The following is a 20,996-nucleotide window of genomic DNA, read 5'->3' on the forward strand; positions in this document are numbered from 1 at the left end:
TGAGGAAGGGAGGGGAGGGTGAGGAGGGGAGGGGAAGGGGAGGAAGGGGAAGGGGGGGAGGGTGGCTCATCCTTCTCTCTCCTATCCCCCTTCTCTCTCTCTCTCTCTATCCTTGGCTACTGGCACCTCTCTCCTTTCCACACACACACACACACACGCACACACACACACACACACCCCCCCCCACACACAAGGAAAAAACAAAGCTCATTTTGGGGCCTCTTAGGTTAGATAAAAAATAGAGTTCCTCCAATGAGAGAGAGGCCAACGTTATGTTGGAAATGCTTTTCTTTTTCCAAAAAAATAGACTTTATCTCTCTAGAGATGCTTGGCACACTAACATTTTGAAGTTCCTGCTCTTATTTTCTAGTGTGTCATAAATGCTATACCAAATCCTGAAAGAGATAAACTGACATTTGGAAGTTCCTGTTTGAGCATATTTGAGTGTGTCATAAATGTCTCTCAAGAGAGGTCAAAATGACCAAAGCAGGCGCCTGACAAAAATGTGCTTAAGAAAGCTATTTGGACACTTGGCCCTAGTCCAAGTGCCCAAATCACTTTCTTAAGCACACTCCTATCATGCGCCTATTTTGGTTATTTGGACCCCTTTGAGGTGCCAAACTTAGTCATTCAAAAGTCATTTTGGAGGTTTTTTCCTACTTCGGACACAATGGTGATGCCAAAAACACCAAATTCCACACCAAAATAGTAGACATAGCATTTATGACATACTAAAAAATGCTTGAGTGGGAATTTCAAAAATGTTAATTTATCTGTTTCACGATTCATATCTCCAATTAAATGCTCGACTGTAAAAAATTATGCTTCCCACTCTAGAAATTATTAATTTTGAGCCAAGAAAATTAGGAAATCATGAATTTCTTATAGGGCCCCAAAATGAGCTCTGCTTTTTCTAATCACATACACACACTTTAAGCATCTCTCTCTCTCTCTCTCTCTCTCTCTCTCTCTCTCTCTCTCTCTCTCTCTCTCTCTCTCTCTCTCTCTCTCTCTCTCTCTCTCCCCCCCTGTCCCCCCTTAACTACCGTGGTAGCCCACCCCTCTCTCCTCTCCCCCTCTACTCTTCCCCCTCTCTTTCTATCCTTGGATACTACTATCGCGGCAACCCACACCTCTCTCCTCCTTCCTCCTCCTCCTTTTCTCTCCACCTTCCCTCTCTGTCCTATAGCCCTTCTCTCTCTCCTCCTTCCCCTCACTCTACTCTGCCTTCTCTCTATCCCTAGCTTCCTTGCAGTAACCCACCCCTTTCTCCTCCTTCCTTCTCCTTCTCTCTCCACCTTACCTATCTCCCCTATCCCCCTTCTCTCTCTCCTTCTCCCCCTCACTCTAATCTTCCCTCTCTAACCTATCCCCTTTCTCTCTATATCCTTAGTTGCTGCGGCAACCAGGTGCACATCGTGGAAACAAAAACCCCCAAAAAACCGATGCTTGGCATGCCTGGCTACCGTGGGCAGCCAAGATAGAGAGATTTTTTTTAAAAACGACATGCGCCTGGCTACCAAAAATAGAGAGAGTTGGGGGAGAGAGGAGAGAGGGAATGTGGAGAGACAAGGAGGAGATTGAGGCAAAAGGATTAGACAGAACCTAGTTATGAGAGATGAAATGGAATCAAAACGAGGATAGATAATTGACAATCTATCCTGATAGTAGTAGAGGCCACCTGATAGTAGAGTAGATAGCTCGAGGATGGAAGGCCTAGCCACGTTCATGACCATCTAACTATTACAATGACACCAAGAGCAAGACAAATCCTTGAAATTTGTGAGATGTCTTAAAGGGCTTGTCATGGGAAAGTCCTCGATGCATTGGCATGAAGTTCAAGAATTTGTCCATGAAAATCCAAGACTTTGATCATCCAATGAGTCCATGAGCCAAGCCATGAGTGTAATCTTCAATCTGAAAGGGATGAATCAAGTCTTAAGGCTAGGCAAGACTCAAAGCTAGAACTAAGACAAAGATTACTTGCCCATGTAATGGAGGACCAAGCCACATATTGAATGTGACTAGGCTAGGTGCATCAACCAAAGTAGCACTAGTATTAGACTAAACACATGGAGGCCATGTCCACAATGGTAGTTGCAATCATGGAACGAGTGGTCAATGAGCTCTAATGGGTCACTAGGCTTCCACAACATAAGTACTCAGTCTACTTGGGCTGAAATAGGATGGACATGGCCCGAACATACTCCACTTGTTGCACCTTGAGTTGGAGTGGGGCAAGCACATCCAAGATCTCTCGACCCTGTAAATCCTGACCTAGTTCATGAGGTGCTAGTACAACCAAAGAATCCCAAGCCATTGCCCATGAAAACAAAGGTAGCATAATCTATCAAAGTAAATTTATAGGATTTCAAGGGTAGAGAAGATAGATATGATATAGCCATCCATAGAGTTTTGTGTAAGTCTATCATATTAATGCGCCACATCCAACATGGAGTATATGAATTACTAGCCTTACTTTGGCAAATATAGCTGAGCACTGGCTTAATTAAGTTCCAATTAGTTATTTCAAAGATTGGCACTAAATGTTTGAGGGTTTATAACTTGTGAAGCTTATCTGCTTATGGTTTTGTTCTGCAGATCCGTCTGATTCTGAAAGGGATCTATGTAATCGCCAATAAAATTGCACCATTGTGATATACTGATGTTAGCAAGATATATTTGAAAGGAAGGGTGCAGTATTTAGGAACTTAGCTTGAGGAAACCATCTACATTGTCTATACCTGTCGCATTTGAAGTCATCCCAATAGGAAGTGGATCAACTCACTTGAGCATTTTGCTCGGAGTGTATTAAGATTTGGAAAGCTCCTATCCTACACATTACTTCCACTCTTCCCCTGCAAAATATATAATCATGTAGCCCACCCCTCTCTCCTCTTTTCTCCTCCTCCTTCCTCCTCCTCCTTCCCTCTCTCCCCTATCCCCCTTCTCTCTCTATCCTTGGCCTTTTTTCTTTTTTGCATGGTGCATGCCTGGCTGTCACCGCCTGCAGTAGCCAAGGATAGAGAGAGAAGGGGGATAGGGGAAAGAAGAGTAGAGTGATGGGAGGAGGAGAGAGGGAAGGGGGAGAGGGGAGAGGGGGAAGGTGGAGAGAGAAGGAGGAAGAGGAAGGAGGATAAAGGGTTAGGATACCGCAGTAGCCAAGATAGAGATAAGGAAGAGTAAAGTGCCAAGAAGGAGGAGAAAGAGAGGGGGGTAGGAGAGAGAGGAAAGGTGGAGAGAGAAGGAGGGGAGAGGTGTGGGTTATCACCGTCACGGCAACCAAGGATAGCGTGGCTTTTGTGGCACTTCCATAGAGGGCTACCACGAAAGTATCACCCCCATGTATTAGTGTGGCTTTGCATTCTCACCAGTTGATTTGGCAATTTATCTACCAGCACCATCCTCTACCCAAAATGACCTATTCATTGATCGTGCCTATGGGAATCACATAAAAGTGGCTTCCTACTCTATGGTTATTCATAGTTATGTCAATATCCACACAACCAATTGCTGCTACTGAGTCTGCTGAGTCTACTGGCAACCATTCTTGGCTTGACCTGCTGGTATTACACTGCAAACAAGAGCACCACACACCCAATGGGGGGAGCCATAGTGACTGTCGAAACACAAATTTTGAGGTTGTAAAATTTGGTGGTTTGGATATGCCTTTGCCATTATGGATTGTGCTCTTTCCCTACTAGAAACGAGATTGCTTGCATTTTTTAGACCAGTTATAAAAAGTTGTTAGTGGTACTTTGTACTTAGAAAGTTTAGCAGTTGCTAGTCTGAATGGCTCATACAGCTTGGAACTTACAATCGACAAGACTCCTACATCTATCTACTGGAGCCATTGTTGCACTTCCATCCAGATGTGTCCCTTCGCCACGCGTGACATTAAGTGACTGGTGAAAACATGAAAAGTGGAAGTCTATGTTGTTATGAAGGAATCAAGATGGCACTCCCCCCCTCGGTCTCTCTCTCTCTCTCTCTCTCTCTCTCTCTCCCCCTCACACACACACGCACACACACACACACACACACACACACACACACACACACACACACACTCACTCACTCACTCACTCACTCACTCACTCACTCACTCACACACACACACACACACACACACACTCACACACACACACACACACAAAAAAAAAAAAACAAATTCAAAATGAAATTCAATTTCATAATATACAATGTTGTAAATGAAATTCTAAATTTAAATGTGAATTTAAATTTCAAATCCCAATTTGAAATAGGCCAAAATTTTGAATTTTAGATTGCACTTTGAAAATTGAAATTCCTTATTGGAATAGGTGAGAAATTCAAATTTGAAATTTGACCTTCCAATAGAGCTTGGCAACTGAGACTAGATAGGAGTGGTGCCAATCTCTAGAACCCCATGGATAGAGTGGCATTGGTCCCCATGTGGAGAGTTTGGCTTTACAAACGAGGATGGCACTAGTGCCATTCTCCATGAGCTTGTGGGAAATGACACTAGTGCCATTTTGCCCATTGTTGCAAAGTCAAACTATGAGTTTTTGGAGATGGCATTGGAGCCATTCTCCTTTGACAAAGAGGGTAGAATGGCACTAGTTTTAAAGGATGACCTTAAAAATATTTAGCATATTCTCATGAACCACCACTTTCAATAAATACTGCTCAACTTCAAAGTACTTTGGGTAGAGATGGGAACTATCCCCATTGCAATTCGTATTGCAAAGCCAAAATTTGTAAAGGAAGATAGGAGGTTGTGTAGAAAGGCACTTGTGAACATCTCCACATGGCATCTTCTATGAGTTTGTGAAAAATGGCACGGATGCCATTCTCCCCTTTTGGCGTTGCAACATGAGAATGGCAAAGGAGACTACAACCTCTTCGAATGGGAAGAATGGACCCATTGCCATTCTCACAACCTCATAGGAGGTTGTGGGGAATGGCACTAGTGCCATACTCCCCATTACAATAAATGTGGTGCAATGAGGGAATGGAGTTAGTGCCATTTCCCACAAAATCATAGGAGGTTCTATGGAATGGCACTAGGAGAACGGCACCAATGCCATTCTCCCTAACCTCCTATTAGGATGGTGGGACTGGCACTACTACCATTCTTCCTTTGCAAAGCCATGAATTTGGACTTGTAAAGGAGGAATGGCACTAGTGCCATTCACCCTGCTAAAGCTAAAGTCATGGCTTTGCAATAGGAGAATGGCACTAGTGTGATTATGTCCTTGCACAAAGACAAAATCACTTTGAGGTTGTGGAGAATGGTACTAGTCCCAAATTATCTAATATGGTATTTCCACCTTAGTCTTTGTTTTTCTTTAGTTGTTTTGCTACAATATGGATAGTCTATCTGTGTACAGCTTAATCTTTTATTTTATTCCTTGTTTTTTTTGTTTACAAGCACTCCCATCTATGCGTCGGCTCACCCTCTCTCTATACTACTAGCACCCCCCCCTTATAGCTCCTTTGTTACATCAGGGTTGTGATGTTTGTTTGTTTTTTCCTTTTTTGTATGTAAGTTTAGTTTTGCCATCTTAATGTTTTTTCCCTTTAAATGAAATAGAGATTCTCTTTTCTTGTTTATAACATCTCAAAAAGATAAAGCTTAATTTACGTTTTTCATGTTTAAAAATGTAGATGTCTTTTTTTATTCACATTGTGCATAGGGTTCCACCTAGGACTTTTTACATGTCTTTATTGTTCTCTTCTTTTGTTCAAAAAAAATTTTGAGTCAAAAAGTTCAATAATTAAGAACAATCAAAAAGGACAAAATGGGTTCATTAATTTATTTTTGGTTGTGTGTGTGTGTGTGTGTGTGTGTGTGTTTGTATATATATATATATATATATATATAGATATAGCAAGCGTAGAGAAAGAAACATATAGCAAGCAAGTGCATGGAGAAAGAAAGACTTCAAAATTGTAAATATTGTTGGATTTATTAAAAGATCTTTGCACATGCACAAATTGCACATTTTCAACTTCTTCCATTTTAGGGTGAATCCAGATTCCAATATCAACAACTATCAATGTTTTAAGACCAGCATGCAGTAGTCCCACTAGTTTGGATTCCAAAATCTAGAAATAATCAAGTACATATGTATGATGGGCATAAATATGTGTGGTAACTTAGTCGAACAAGTGCACATAGTAGACATAGATGCACACATACTTTTGCAAGTGCAAGTGCATGGCTCACAAACACAATGTTGAGATTTGCACATCAGGATGATTGGATTATGTTGATTTACCTCAATGTGATTAACAGCAGATGTGGATCTTGGATAGGATTTGGATGTGGACAATGGAGGCTTAGTAGCCTATAAAATATCTTGTAACCTTGTGCAGTGTGTGGAACGAATTGTGGCCTTCCTTGCAAAAGGCTTATAGCTAATACCATCCCTGCATTGGCTCTCATCTTCTTGTGTGATCCTCCATCTCTCTTTCTCTCTTCTTCCCTTGTGAGCTTATTCATCCTTGTTGAGCATGCTTATCTCTTTATTGTGAACATTGAAGGCTTTATTCTTGTTGCTAGTGCTTATCACCACTACATCAACTTGCTCAATAGTGTTTTTTAGCATGTTGCTGCTCATTGTAATCAAATGGCTGAATAGGTAAAAGACCCCCCTCTATTCATTAATGGGTCTCTTCTCTCTGAAGGTTGGTAGACAAAAAGGCACCCGTTTAATTTCTTCCTTGAAGGACTAAGTGCAATTTTTATTGTCAATCATTATCTCAAAATAAAATATATTGCATGAAGAAATTGCTTATGTTATAGCAACCAAAGAGTTCTTCAGGGCTTTTATTGAAGACTTGGCTGTAAATGCTACGAATTGCCAAGAGTTTACATTTATGTGCTATTTTATAACTTGAAAGAAGTTGTGATGTTGTTATGTTGATAGTTTTCTTGTCTGATGCAACTTACCTCTCAAAAGTTTATATTTGCTACTACTATAGCAATCCTCAAAACCTAGATCTTATTCATTTCTATAGAACTTGTTATTTTAGTGTACAGAGTGATTAATGAGATGTTGGTTTTTCCATCTCTGCTATAGCCAAATGCTCCACAAATTTGCCATCTAGGTTCTCAATAGAAGAATCTCCAAGTTGATTTTAAAGTTCTAAAAAGATTTATTCACATTTCATATTAATCTACAAAGTATCTAGCAGCCCAAGTGTCCATGAATCTACTAGGATGAAAGCCCAATGTCATTTTACTATGGTTTTCATAGTTCCAAAGCTTTTTCTTCTCTCTAAGGTTGCAAATCTTGCTAGATTGTTGACATCATGTGGCATGAACCTATCAAAAAGGTTTTTTTTAGGTTCTTATTAATCTTATAATTGTCTGGTTTATTATAACCTTTCTTTCTTAACTAGGAACTTCATTTTGGCAATTGTCTTTTTTCTATCATTTTTTTGTCTATTGGGCTTTAATGTCTCAAGAGTTTATGATTGAAAGTATTTTGTCTTTCATTTTTCGAGCATCATTGTCAGAAGAAATTTTTATTAGCAAGACGTTTCACATATGGCAAACAATTTGTTTACCTCTCAATAATCCAAGTCATATTGCTGTCATATATTCATGGGAGAATCATTAATCTAGACAGTGTGTTCAATGAGTGATCTCATGTTCACATTTTGCTTCACCTAGAAAAAGATTCACCCATAATTACGGCTTTGTCTCAAACGCAACACAATTACGAGATTTTTCAAAGAGGTCACTATCATAGTCACATACTGTTTTGACTCTAATTTATGCTTGTGTCGGCATTTTTATCTGCATTTTGATGCAAAATCCCCATTGTTTCTCTACATGTTAAAAAGGAGTAGACACATCCATTGGCCTTCTTGTTGATATGAAATCGGTAAGACCCTCCTTCCCTACTAATACTTCGACAATTATTCGATAGGAATGCCCTTATTGCCATTCAGAGGGAGTGTTGCTATCTTCTTGGATTGGAAAAGGTATGATATGTAGACAAAACCCATGCATGTTTGTAGAACCCATTTATATCCATGTGCACATCACTTCAGCAAGGTTGACAACCTTGTGTTGGTCATTGTGTCAGAATGACTAGGGTGCAATGCATACGGAGTTTTAGGGAAGTCAAACCAATACCCTGCTGATAAAGGCTTCTCCGTTGTTTTTTTTCACTTGATGATAGTGCAATACTTCACCCAATTTGTATTAAGAGGGAGTAGTGAGATTTGTACATCAAGATGCTTTAAGTATGTTGATCTACCTCACCGTGATTAGAGCATGTACATTGTAGATCTTAAATAGGATTTGGATGTGGATGTGGATGATGGAGACATGGTAGCCTATAAAATAGGTGGTATCTTTTTGGTTTGTGTGGATCATATTGTAGCCTTCCTTTCATAATTCTGATAGCTAATACCATCCATGTGTTGACTATTATCTTCTTTTGTGTCCTCCATCTCTCTCTCACCTTCCCCTATGGGCTTCTTCCTTCTTTTTGGGCACTCTCATCTCTTATTTTTAATACGCACATGATGAAAGAGAGAGAGAGACCAATGTCAGAAATTCAAAGATGGTTTGTAATAAAAATGTTGTATACAATGGAGTTTGATCACTGGCAAACAACAACAAGCTAGATGCTATTTGTTCTCTTTGTGGAGTGTGCCTTTGTTCTTAGCAACTATTTTGATACTTTCTAGATACTATCTTTGTTAGCTTTGTGTGACAAATTTTCATTCATATTATATGTTGTTGGAGGCTTTAAGAATCTATTTTGTATTCAGAGTTTTTATAAGTTTTATGTGTTAAATAGGCATATATCAATATAAAGTATAAGCACACAATTTTGCTATGTACTTATGTAGTGCAAATTGATTTCCCTAAAACTTATGGTCTAAAGGAAAGCCTTCCATTTTCCCCTTTGTATACAGATGGACACATGTGTATCTTTGTTGCCTTTCTAGAGTGTGCCATTAGTTTTAGTAACCCTTTTGAGAATTTTTAGATATGATCTTTGTCATTCAAGGGTGATAATTTGTCATTAATATTAAATGATGTTGGAGCCTTTAAGATTCTATTTTATATTTTTGTGTTCTTTTGGGAATCAAAAGCCTATCAAATAGAAGCCTATGGGGAATCATTGCAATGAGGACCATTTGTAAAGCTTTTGAGTTCATTCCATTTCCCTATCAAAGAATATATCATATTTCTTAATCAAGGCTAGCTAAATATATTGTGATTATATAAATTTATAGGCCTTTTATTTTTGACAATTTGGAAGCTTTAAGAGTTTTATGTGTTAACTAGGTATATTCAATATAGAGTATAACCATACTATTTTGTTATTTATCTATGTAGTGCACATTAACTTGCTAACACATATGGGCTAGCAAAACCTTCTATTGTATCCTTTGTCTATAGATTGACACTTGTGTATCTTTAATGCAATTAAGGTAGCGCGATGCTTCACGTTTATCACCTAGTACGAAAACCAAAGGTACATAATTGCGTAATAGCTAAGTGTAAATTTAGTAAATTAATTAGGTGTTTGTATGAGACAAAGTACCTCAATAGCCTTGATCTTGGTGGTGGGTACCCATGTCTTCAACTAGTTTTGGAAAGTCATTTTGTTGCACAAGCGGAATCCCCAAAGAGACTATGCAAAGGGGCTCGATTAATAAGCAAAGAGTTACAGAAACACAAAGGTGTTAGAGGCTAAGATTATTATTGGTATTAATATTGCAGATAGAGTGTTCATTCCAAGGATAACTTTCATTCAAAGTCGCTTGCAACTTTCATTTGATATGAGAAGGAGGCATTTTCTTGTTCAACTAGCATTTGGCATGATAGTAAATAAACCAAAAGTTCAACAATGTATGTTCTAGGCTTATACTTAGTAACACTGGGGTTTAGTCATGGACAATTGTAAGTGGGATTTCCTAAATGTGCGACCATCGAATGTTGTCAAGGTATTTCTTTAATAGAATGTTCTAGGCTTATACTTAGTGACACTGCGGATGTTCTAGATAACTTAGGAGACATTTTCAATACCAAAATGGAGTCCCCTCAGGAGACTCATTCTCACTCCGCTCGTGGTTTCGATTCTGCCTCTGACTGTCATACCAAATGCGGCGAGTGACCTATTTCCTTTGCCTTTCAGACACACCGAACAAAGGATGCCCCTTTTCTTGCTTCTCCATGTTTAGTCATGGACAATTGTAAGTGGATTTCTTAAATATGCAACCATCGGATGTTGTCAAGGTATTTCTTCAATAGAATGTGTATGAGGCGATGTGAGGATTTAAAGATGATCTATACTGCAAACTTTGTACACAACAAAATTTTATAACTAACAATAACAACAATTTAGATGTATTTTGCCTTTCTGGAGTGTGCCATTCTTCTTAGCAACCCTTTTGAGCCTTTCTATACATGATCTCTATCATTCTCAAATGACAATTTGACATTCATATTATATGGCATTGAAGTCTTGAAGATCTATTTTGCATCATTGTGTTCTTTTGGTTAATCAAAAGCCCATTAACTATAAGCCTATGGGGCACATTTTAATGAGGACTATCTGTATACCTTTTTTGTGCTCGTTCCATATTCTTGTCAAAGAATGAATATGCCATACCTATTAAGCAAGGTTAGTTAAATGTATTGTTGATATGTAATTTTTTGGGTGTTTATCTATGACAATCTAGAAGCTCTTTGAGTTTTATGTGTTTAGGTATATAAATGTAGAGTCCAATCATACTTTTCTGTTATTTACTCATGTAGTGCAAATTAATTTTTCTAAAAAGCATGAGCTAGCAAAGCTTTCTATTTTCTCCTTTGTAGACAGATTAACACATGCATATCTTAAATATAGTTAGGTTGGTGAGATATCCCGTTTATTCCCAAATCCACTCTAAAAGTCAAAGGTTCATAACTCTTAAATACTTAACTACCATAGATTCAATAAATGATTCAGGTGCGAGTTCTTTTTTGTATGCAACAAAGTACATCAACAGTCTTGATCTTGGTGGTGGGTACCCATCTCATCAGCTAGTTTTGATAAGAAATACTCCATTCATTTTGTTGTGGCCTATGTATCCCCAAAAAGGGATTGCGCAACAAGACCCATTTAATATGCAATGAGTTCCACACAAAGATGTTACAGGTTGAAATGTTCTAAGACTTTCTTTGTCAATCTTGGTTGACAATTTATCATTCATATTATTTTGAGTTTGAGGCTTTAAGATTCTATTTTGAATCATTGTGTACTTTTGGGCGATCAAAATCCTATCGATTAGAAGCCTGTGGGGAACCAATATACTATAGTGAGAACTACCTTTTTTTAGTTCATTCCATATTCCTATCAAAGAATGTGCCATATATTTCTTAGGAGGAATGATGGCAATGTGCATCATCGACATACTCTCAAGTTATTGTATGGTTAACACCCTTTTAATTAGGGAAGGTCTACATAGATATCCTACAGAGAGACCCTCTATGTAGCTTTTTATTTAGGAAAGCTCTATCTAGATAATGTATCTTTTTGCATGTAACATTTTGATTTTCATGTTGCAATGCATTCGAGTATACAATGGATTTTGGTTGGCATATTTTATTAGAACACACACACACACACGTGTATAAACAAAAAAGATCGCATGCGTAGGTAGATGGACATACGCAGCTTACACACACAGATTAATGTCTGCAAAAGCCCTCATAGGACTATGTGACAAAAAGTACACATCAAGCTACAAAGCCATCTCCTAGAGAGTGCATAAAGTAGCTCTCATAATTATTAAAGAGAGAGAAAGACTTATGCATTGCTATGAAAATTATTTTTCCTAAGGCACTTCATTGATATTTGAGTGGCAAATTCACTAAAAAGCATGCAAATGTCAAGATTTGTAAATACAACCAATCGCACACGCACACACACACACACACAAAGAAAAGTAGAAGTAGAATTTATTATCCTCCTCGGGGGGGCAAAAATGACCCATGGGACCTAATCATCAGTACAAAAATCTCCTCCGCTGTGGAGGGGTCAAGAATTTTCAAGTTCTTGATGGTACGAAAAAAGACAAGTGACAAAAGATCCCAACGTTGCCAGAGGGACAATGGTGAGAAATGATCAGAGCTTAATGGTGTCTACCAGTATATCTGTTGATAGTCGTCCCTGATATGTGTATATATGGGGCATTGTAGGGCTAGATGTGTCTCTGTCTCAACTATCTGTGAATCACAGAATTTGCAAACTCTAAGATGTCATGGCAAATTCAGGCAAGCTCCTTTCTCTATTGCCAAGGTGTGTGATCATGTGCGAAATTTGGCAATATTCCTGTGATAGAGAAGAGGGATTGGAGTGTTGATGTATGGCTGAGCAGAGGCATCTGATGTCATGAATGATGACCAGCATAGGGGGTTTATTTGATCTTGGTAGTATTCCAACTGTCTTCTTTTCTACTGTCAACCATTAAGCCTGTAGGGTGCATAGTAAGGACAACAAGAATTCTTGTAGATTGACCTTTTCAAGTGGCATAGTCAAGTATGATTCCACTTTCCATCTATTGAACCATTTCCTTATATTTGTCCCCCATCATGTACAGATGATCTCGCTTTTATGGTTTTTTTGAAGTTTCATACTTGTTGTCCATGATCTGTGGGGCAATTTGTCTGTCGGCATTTGTTGCACGTCCACTAGATACTGCATCACTCTAAACAGTGCATGAAACTCAATTGGCCTCCTGCCCGTTTCCAATAGGAGCATTGAGTAAGGGATAGTAGCCTTGACTCCTAGATATAGTCGTAGGAATGCTTTCTGCATTTTTTCAATCTCATTCCATATGGATGGAGAGATGTTGCCTCCCCACACTTCTACTTCGTATAGCATTGTTTGAACTGCATCAAACAACATATTCCGAAGCGTATACGCGCAAAGATGTTTGCAAGTAGGGGGGGCTCAACGCCGAACCCCCCATTTGCTATGGCAGTGGCATTCCCTCTTGGACTCTTCCCACTCTATGGACTCCATATGCTAGATTTGGCATCGCAAAATGCTATGCAAAGAATGTTGTCACCTCCTTGGTCAATTCAAGAGGGCTCTCTTTGTTTGGTTCAGACATACCACGAACGACAAGATTCCGAGATCACTTTTCCCTTTCTTTTGGTTCTTGATGTCACCATTAGTAGGCATATTATCACGTGGTGGGCCTTGCTTTTTTACTTCTGGGACTTGTTCTTTTCTAGGCTGTAGTTTGCAAACTCTACCCATTGGTTCGGTGTTATGATGGCTGTCTTACTTTTCTTGATCTCTAGCTTGTATCTATTCTTGAACCTGTTTACATCCAGTCTCCACTGTTTGCTCCAAGACCAACACCTTGCTCTAAAGCTGCATAACTGATCAACTCAGTTGTAGCTCGATAAACATGTCCATTAACTCGTCAATTCTCTTTATACCTTCTAGAAAAGGGGTTGCAAAATCTTGTTTTCTGTTCAACCTGAATGGGGTCTGTCAATTCTCTTGCTGCTTTTCGTGCCATATACCTTCGAGAAAGGTGTTGTAAAATCTTGTTTTCTGTTCAACCTGTATGGGATCTTGGGGGCACCCATGGTCACCTGGAATGTATCAAATTCGAGAATGCTTTGAGCAGTAACATGTTGAGGTGAGAATCTTGATGAGAGAAAGAATCTCCCCATTATATGTAGCCTCCTTTGGCTAAAGAAATAATTTCCCCCGAACAGGGAAATAACCGTGACGTTTCCTATCTCTCAATTATATGCAGGAGCTCCTTTGGCTAAAGAAATAAACTCCCCCAACCTTGGCGTGACGACGAGAGAATTGATACTACAGTCTGCATGTGTGTAAGCCTGAGGCAAAAGTTGTGCGTGAGTCTGATGCAATGTGGATAGCCTAACGTAAGCATGATCCTGAGAATCGAGTTGACGGGACAAAACTGATGCGGAACTGATTCGATGAGACGGAACTGATGTGGCATCAAGGATGGGATATGCAAGGTCGCGTCATGCTGGAAGTGGACGAGGGATCGACCTAATGTGTAGACCTGACAAGAGAGAGAGAGAGAGAGAGAGAGAGAGAGAGAGAGAGAGAGAGAGAGAGAGAGAGAGAGAGAGAGATGTATGCAATGCTATGAAAAATGTTTTCCCCAACTAAAAGCAATTCTAAGGCTTAACCAAGTTAAAAGATTTGCTAGTATAAAGCAAATAATTTCTTTTTTTGCATTAGCATACCCTCCAAAGTTTTTGTATTCATTGCTCCTTCCATACCCCTCCAAAGATATGTACAAATTTATCCCTTCATGGGTTAATTAATCTGTAATCACAAGTTTCAACACACGCATGTGCAATAACAATATCTTTACCCTTGTAAACCTGACAAACTATACTTATACACAAATTTTCTCTGCAGAGACTTTACTCCTTTTGAGATAATACCCAAAAAGCCTCATCTTCATTCAACACATCATGAGTTGTTGAGACGCCTTTATCTAGCATGTGCTCCTTATTCTAATAGACCTTATCTCACATTCCACTCATAAACTCAGCGCCAACCTTCAAACAGGTATAAGCTCTCCTCAATACCTCTTCACAAGAAGACATCGCATGCTGCCACTTGCTGCCTGCTCTCCCAACTTGTGCAGTAAATGGTAGTTAAATATACTTTCTGAACTCTTTACACTTTTGGTGGACTGAAATTGCAAAGACTTTGAAACTCTTCAGTCAAGGTCAAGGCAAGACGGAATACGACTTATTTGAAAATTAAGGGAAGCTCACAGCACAGCAAATGGCATGCGCCGTTTAATGGACTTTTCTGCAAACATGTTATATAAATGAATAGCTGCTTCTGAGAAACATTATATCCTCAGAAGCAGAAAAGAGAAGGGAGCTTCTGCAATAGAAATCATTTACTCCAGAACCAATATAGAGGAATTCTTGCAATGGAAACGTCTGCCACCCGAATGTTATTAGGGGATACTCAGGACTATTTCCATGCCACAAGGAATTTGATAACTGCCGAACGAAAGAGACTCGAATGATGTGGCTTGAAAAAGATTTGCGAAGTCACCCACAATGAGCCAAATGAAAACCAGTACTCTTCTAAAAATCAAGCCTGTTGAGTACAGAAGCATCAAGGGATTATGAAACCTTCAGTCCTCTCGAAGGCTGCTTCCCTTCCATCGCATCTTTCTTCATTTTACAACTTGCACAAAGAAACGGTCCTTCCAACATCCGGTTGGTCATAGAGAAAAATGAGCCAGCATGAACAGATATACCATCACTGAGAGTTATGTGAATCTGACACACTGCACAGTTGAACAGCCCTGACAGGGCATCTGATCCAAGCCTACAATCAGTCCAACACTGGAAATGATTAGCCCCTTTATTTTTCACTTGAAGCAATGCTCTCCCAAAATCCTCTAGGCTACAACCCTCACAGGAGTTTGACTGACTAAAACAAAGTGTTTACTTGAAAAACTGGCCATGTTTTTATGTTTAAACTTCACACACAAACCAAAGGTACAGGATTGAGGGACCATGCCCTCAGAATTATCACAGGGAAAATAACCCAGTGAGCAGAAATTCTCATATTAATCTGAAACCAAGATAGAATCATGATAATTTCAAAGTAGAGCTGCATCAAGAATACACTCGTTTGACGAAGTGCATGGGGTTCAAGACGAATATGATAAATCCATCAGCAGCAGCAGCATGTACCACATTGAAGTTAGAATGGTGGGGTGACATCCAAAGCATATCATAAAGTAATTGTAACAGGGGGAAGATATGTTTCTCAATAAAAAACATGTATTTCCTGTAGTGATGACTACCATGTTCAAGTCCCACTGACAGAGCAACTCTGGCTGTCCTCCCCCATCACCGTAGAATCTGGATGTGGGCCGGGTCTACCGACTACTGCTTTATGTCAGACACGTAAATGGTCATGCTAGAGAGAGAGAGAGAGAGAGATTACATCATATAATTGTATTGAAATCCTCTTGAGACCCTTCAGGAGAGAGAGAGAGAGAGAGAGAGAGAGAGAGAGAGAGAGAGCAGGCACAAGATAGTTGGAGAGGAAGCACAAAGGTGAAGTATATTAAGTAAAGTAGTGGTCACATCAAAAGTGAGGTAAAAATGAGTGGAAGGTGGACTTATATAATCCCTCCCTATGTGAGGCTCCAGCTGGTTGTTTGCCTTGAGCTCCCATGCATCATTGTGCCCTGGTCCAGCACAAGTGAAGCATCATCAAGTTCTATGACATCACCCGCCTAGGGAAGAAGTTGCTTGCCTCCCCTGGAGTCTCATGTGGTGCGTTTCTCGTCACCATCTGCATCCTTACCTCAGCCTCCTTCAATGCCTGCATCTATACTAGAGTTTTATGTGTCAATGCCTGCATCTATACTACAGTTTTGCGCACACATTCTTTTTCAGCTGTGCACAAATACACCAATGAGAACAGTGACAAATACCAAAATGCTTGTGCAAGGCCTGCTCACCACCATTATTATTATGCCCATCAATCCAGGCATCATCCATTATAGTGCTTTGATCTTAAAATCTCATAATAGCCATTCTTATTTGCTGCCCACCATCTTCATCGTCTTCGCTCTGTCATTCCCACATCCCAATGCGCACTCATTGAATCAGATAAAGCATGCCAAAGCCCTGGAATTTTCTGGGTGGTATAAGACATTTTGACACCTTATAAGGACCACGTTTTTATCCTGGTTGGGTATGGTTCCAGGAGACAAAATCGCTTTAAAGGCCCTCCCTTGTCACCTTGTGGATCCAAAACCCATAATTTCAGTTATGCCAGAGTGAGGAGTCACAGCTGTGGCCAAGTTCCCCACCATAGACCTATAAGGACTGATGATGCTTCCCAATAACATGAGAAATTTGTTCAATCTTTGGCATTTCCACGGTGAGTCACTGTGCTCCTCAATGTATTGTGAATCGTGATGCATCTCCAAGACCAACACTGTCATGCTTTCCTTGCTCTTGGTGCACAGCCTTCCCGTTGCCATGCTTGTCATCATGTGCAAATTTACTTTGGCATCCTTGGCAATGACCCATGTGGTTTAAAAATGTTCTACTCTTATGCAGACCATACAGTGTCAATACTCACCTTCTCCTGAAAATTTTGCATGCATCAAAGCTTTCAGAGTGAGCACATCCAAATCATTTGGGGCGTTGCCTTGTTCTGCTAAGTGTGATAGCAGCCATCTTCTCCTTCTTGTCCATTATGTTCAGTGTATTTTCAACTCTTTTTGGGTTCTCATCCTCAATAACCCTTTACTAATGGCTGACAATTACTTCAATTTTAGTCATGAATACAAGGGCATTGTCAAGCGCACTGAGGCATATTTTGGATGCATACAAGAAAGAGGCATAGTACGAGCATATTGACTCATGCCAGGAGCACGGCTAGGCTAGGCGTGATATATCCTCCTCAAGTCCGAAGTGTCCAATTTTCATAGGCCTTCCGATACTGCATCATAAACCCACACTCATCAGATTCAACAATAGTTGGTTGCCTGCTTTAATTGCCACCGCTCTGGTGCACAAGAGAAAGCATGGGGTGCTTGCCTTTGTTCTGCAATGCAGTGATTACAGCTTGACCCACATGCTGACCAAGCCACCAAGAGATTTGGTCCCCAACCTCCTCATATACCAAGCCCACCTGCTGGTTAATTTGCTAGCCAAGCTGCTGTCTCATCTGCAAAAGGGTGCTTTGTAGCATTGAGGACACTTCATCCATCTACCAATGCACGAGATATAGGACGAGATGCCATTCCCATACAACTTGTCTCCCATCGTGGCAAGCACTTACTCATGCTGCCAGCCTCCACCTACTTCCCGACGGGCTCATGTGAAGAGCAAGGTGCATGTCCCTTAAAACTACTCAATATATATCTAGATGAATCCAAGAACATGCCCAAAATCATCCTCTTAAAACACAACATAGTGCAGTTTCAATCCCATGATAGTCACTCATAAGGTTGAAAACCATAAACTCCATCACACATAGTAGGGACAAGCTACTATGACAAAACTACTCAATGCCAAAAAAGGTGGTCCCTGCAAGAGTCATCCCCAACAGATAGATGGAGCTGTTCCACACGTAGAATCGAGGTGCAAAGAAAGAATAAATGCACAACTACTTGTAAATGAAGTATAAAGAACTGTTCCCTAAATGCACGTGATAGCCGTGCAAATTAGAAACCCGATGGCTTGGCTATAAAGCTTTTGCAAACTTGCTAAATTTTTTTAATGGCAGCTAGGGTAAAGCAATTAAGATGCTTATGACTCTATTGTCATGTGCATGGATTGGTATCTGACGTGTACTGGGTACACAAGACTAGCTCAGGTAGCCTGGGGAGGCTTAGAGCTAGGCACGCTTGATTCTCGGGTTGAGTGGCAAGGGTACGAACTAGTTTGGGGTCTTCGCTATTTTTGGCGCTTGGGGCCCAAGTCTATAAAAGAGGCCCAGGGGGTTCAGTTCTCAGTGAGCCGATGGGAGCAAGTTTTGTTCCCAGGTGCTAGCTCTGATCCTGGATTGAGTCGCGGACACACGCCTGCATCTTAGCGTAGCCCAAGGCCCAGTGGCAAATCCCAAGCTTCACAGCGTCACCTGGTGGTATGAGACACCAGACTGGTTTGGATCTGATTGGGAGTTCGTGCCAGTAGCTCAGCTCGTGGCTCGGAGGGGACATCTCCTGATTCGGGATCACATCCCGTAGATGTCATGGTTGGGTGGTGAGCAGCCTGCTCAATTTCTCACGTTGTGTGTGTTCTTGTGTTTGTTTGCAGATCAGAGGTTTCAGGAGTGTTGGGACGTGTTAGTTGGTATGAGAGCCAGCTCCTGAGGTAGGAATTTCTGATGTGAATACTTTGGACGATTTCTTCCTCCAGGTATGCCCTAAAATTCGAAATTTGCTGCTGCAAATTCTGGTTGGTTCATGGGTTATCTGGGGTGGTCAGGATGTAGGGAAAAGGTAGGAGAAAGAGAGAGTGTGTTTCGAATTTGCTGAAGGGCTTAGGTGAGAGAGGGATGAGCGTCGCTGCGAGAGAGCGAAGGTGCAGGTAGGAGAGGCTACGACTAGTACCGGGGAGACAAAGTCTACGGACAATGCCTCCAAGAAACACTTGACTCAGGCAAAGAATGGTCGAGCCCGTTTCCTTCGCACATTGAAGCTTAAGAAAGAAGGACGTTGCTTCTATTGCGAGGAGCGGGGCCACACCAAGAATGAATGTCCAAAGCGCAAGAATCAAAAGTTAGTGCTTGGACCGAAGCTCCAGGCGGGTCCAAGTACCAAAGCCAAGCGAGCGAACCACGTTTCGATGACAGGTATTTCTGTAAATGTCATTACCTGCGCACTTTCTTGTAATTGCACTTTCAATACTTCGTTGTTTGGTTCCCATGATCTTTTCCGAGTTTATGGAGAAGTTATGGACCAACAGGTTCACATTCTCTTTGATCCGGGCGGCTCTCACAACTTTGTTAATTACAAATTTGTGCAGAAGATGGGGCTGTCCACAGTACCTAGCGATCACACCTATGAGGTGCAGCTTCCAACTGGGAAGCAGTTTTGGGATCGCAAGGTTGAAACGCTTCCTATCCGGATTCAAGCTTACACAGGGGCTCTTACGTGTTATGTTATGCACCTGGAGCATGTAGACTTGTTAATCCGAATAGAGTGGTTTAAAACCCACAATATTCAGATTGGATGGACGGAGCATACCCTTTCTTTTGTAGATAAGGACACCCAATTTTGTATTCAGTGTGATAAAATTCCCTCTTCTCAAGGACCTATTGTATCTGCGATGCAGCTTCGGAATATATTAAATACTTCTCATTATGATGTCTATCAGTGTGTTTTGATTCCGCTTTCTTCATTTGTTGTCTCTCTAATTAACAAGAATGATTTAAGTGTGTTTGAACACCGTGAATTGAGAATGTTGTTAGATAGTTTTACGGATGTATTCCCTGCTCAACTGCCGGAAGGTTTACCTCCAGAACGGGCAATAGATCATCGCATAGACTTAGTCCTAGGGGCTCAACCTATTAGTGTACCACCCTATAGGATGAGCCAGCTAGAGGATGAGCTAGCTTCACAGCTATAGAATTACCTGAATATGGGCTATATTCGCCCAAGTAAATCACCTTGGGGTGCACCTGTCCTCTTAAGGAAGAAGAAAGATTCTACATGGAGAATGTGTATAGATTATAAACGATTAAATAAAGTGACAATTAAGAATCGATATCCTCTACCTCGTTCCGATGATTTGATAGACCGTTTGGCCGGAGCAAAGTATTTCACTAAGATTGATTTGCGTACGGGTTATCACCAAATCCGTATCTATGCTAAACACATAGATAGAACCGCATTCCGAACTAGGTATGGTCATTACGAGTTTCTTGTATTACCTTTTGGTTTGACCAATGCTCCTGCTACTTTTCAGCAGATGATGAACGCTTGAGGATCACATAGGACACCTCCGGATTGTCTTAGTTATTCTAAGACAGCATAAGCTCTATGCCAAGATGAGTAAATGTGACTTCTTTATGAAGGAGATCATTTACTAAGTACACAAGATTTCTTCTGAAGATATTAGCATTGATCTGGATCGTATCCAGAAGGTTTTAGAATGGCCTATCCCTCAAACTGTGAAACAACTTCGTTCTTTCCTAGGATTTACGGTATTTCTACGGAAGTCTGTGCGTGATTATTCACATATCACGGAACCCCTGACAACCATATTGAAAGGTCGTGGACGCAGGTCTACCCAGCCAATCTCTTGGAATGATGCAATGAACAAGGCTTTTGAAACCTTGAAGTTTTCTATCAAGGAAGCACCCGTTCTTGCATTACCCGATCCTACCCGACCTTATGTTTTGGAGGCCGATGCGAGTGATTATGCGATTGGGGCAGCTTTATTCCAAGAGGACAGACCTGTAGCTTTCGAGAGTAAGAACCTAGACGAC

At 40.6% G+C, this 20,996-nt stretch overlaps 1 protein-coding gene across 1 annotated transcript in view; it reads right to left on the minus strand.

Moving 5' to 3' along the window:
• Positions 1-14,434: 14,434 nt before the first annotated feature.
• LOC147889937 (putative protein phosphatase 2C 5) overlaps positions 14,435-20,996 on the minus strand; it is a 32,661-nt gene continuing 26,099 nt past the window's right edge. Inside the window, exon 8 of the mRNA XM_087390455.1 lies at positions 14,435-15,356. Coding sequence (XP_087246581.1) covers positions 15,149-15,356 — 208 coding nt within the window. The 3' untranslated portion in view covers positions 14,435-15,148. The remainder of the gene's footprint in view (positions 15,357-20,996) is intronic.

This window comes from Dipteris shenzhenensis, chromosome 19, assembly GCF_047967505.1.
Source record: "Dipteris shenzhenensis isolate YYH24624 ecotype China chromosome 19, Dip_SZ_1.0, whole genome shotgun sequence".
NCBI classification, from domain to species: Eukaryota; Viridiplantae; Streptophyta; class Polypodiopsida; order Gleicheniales; family Dipteridaceae; genus Dipteris; species Dipteris shenzhenensis.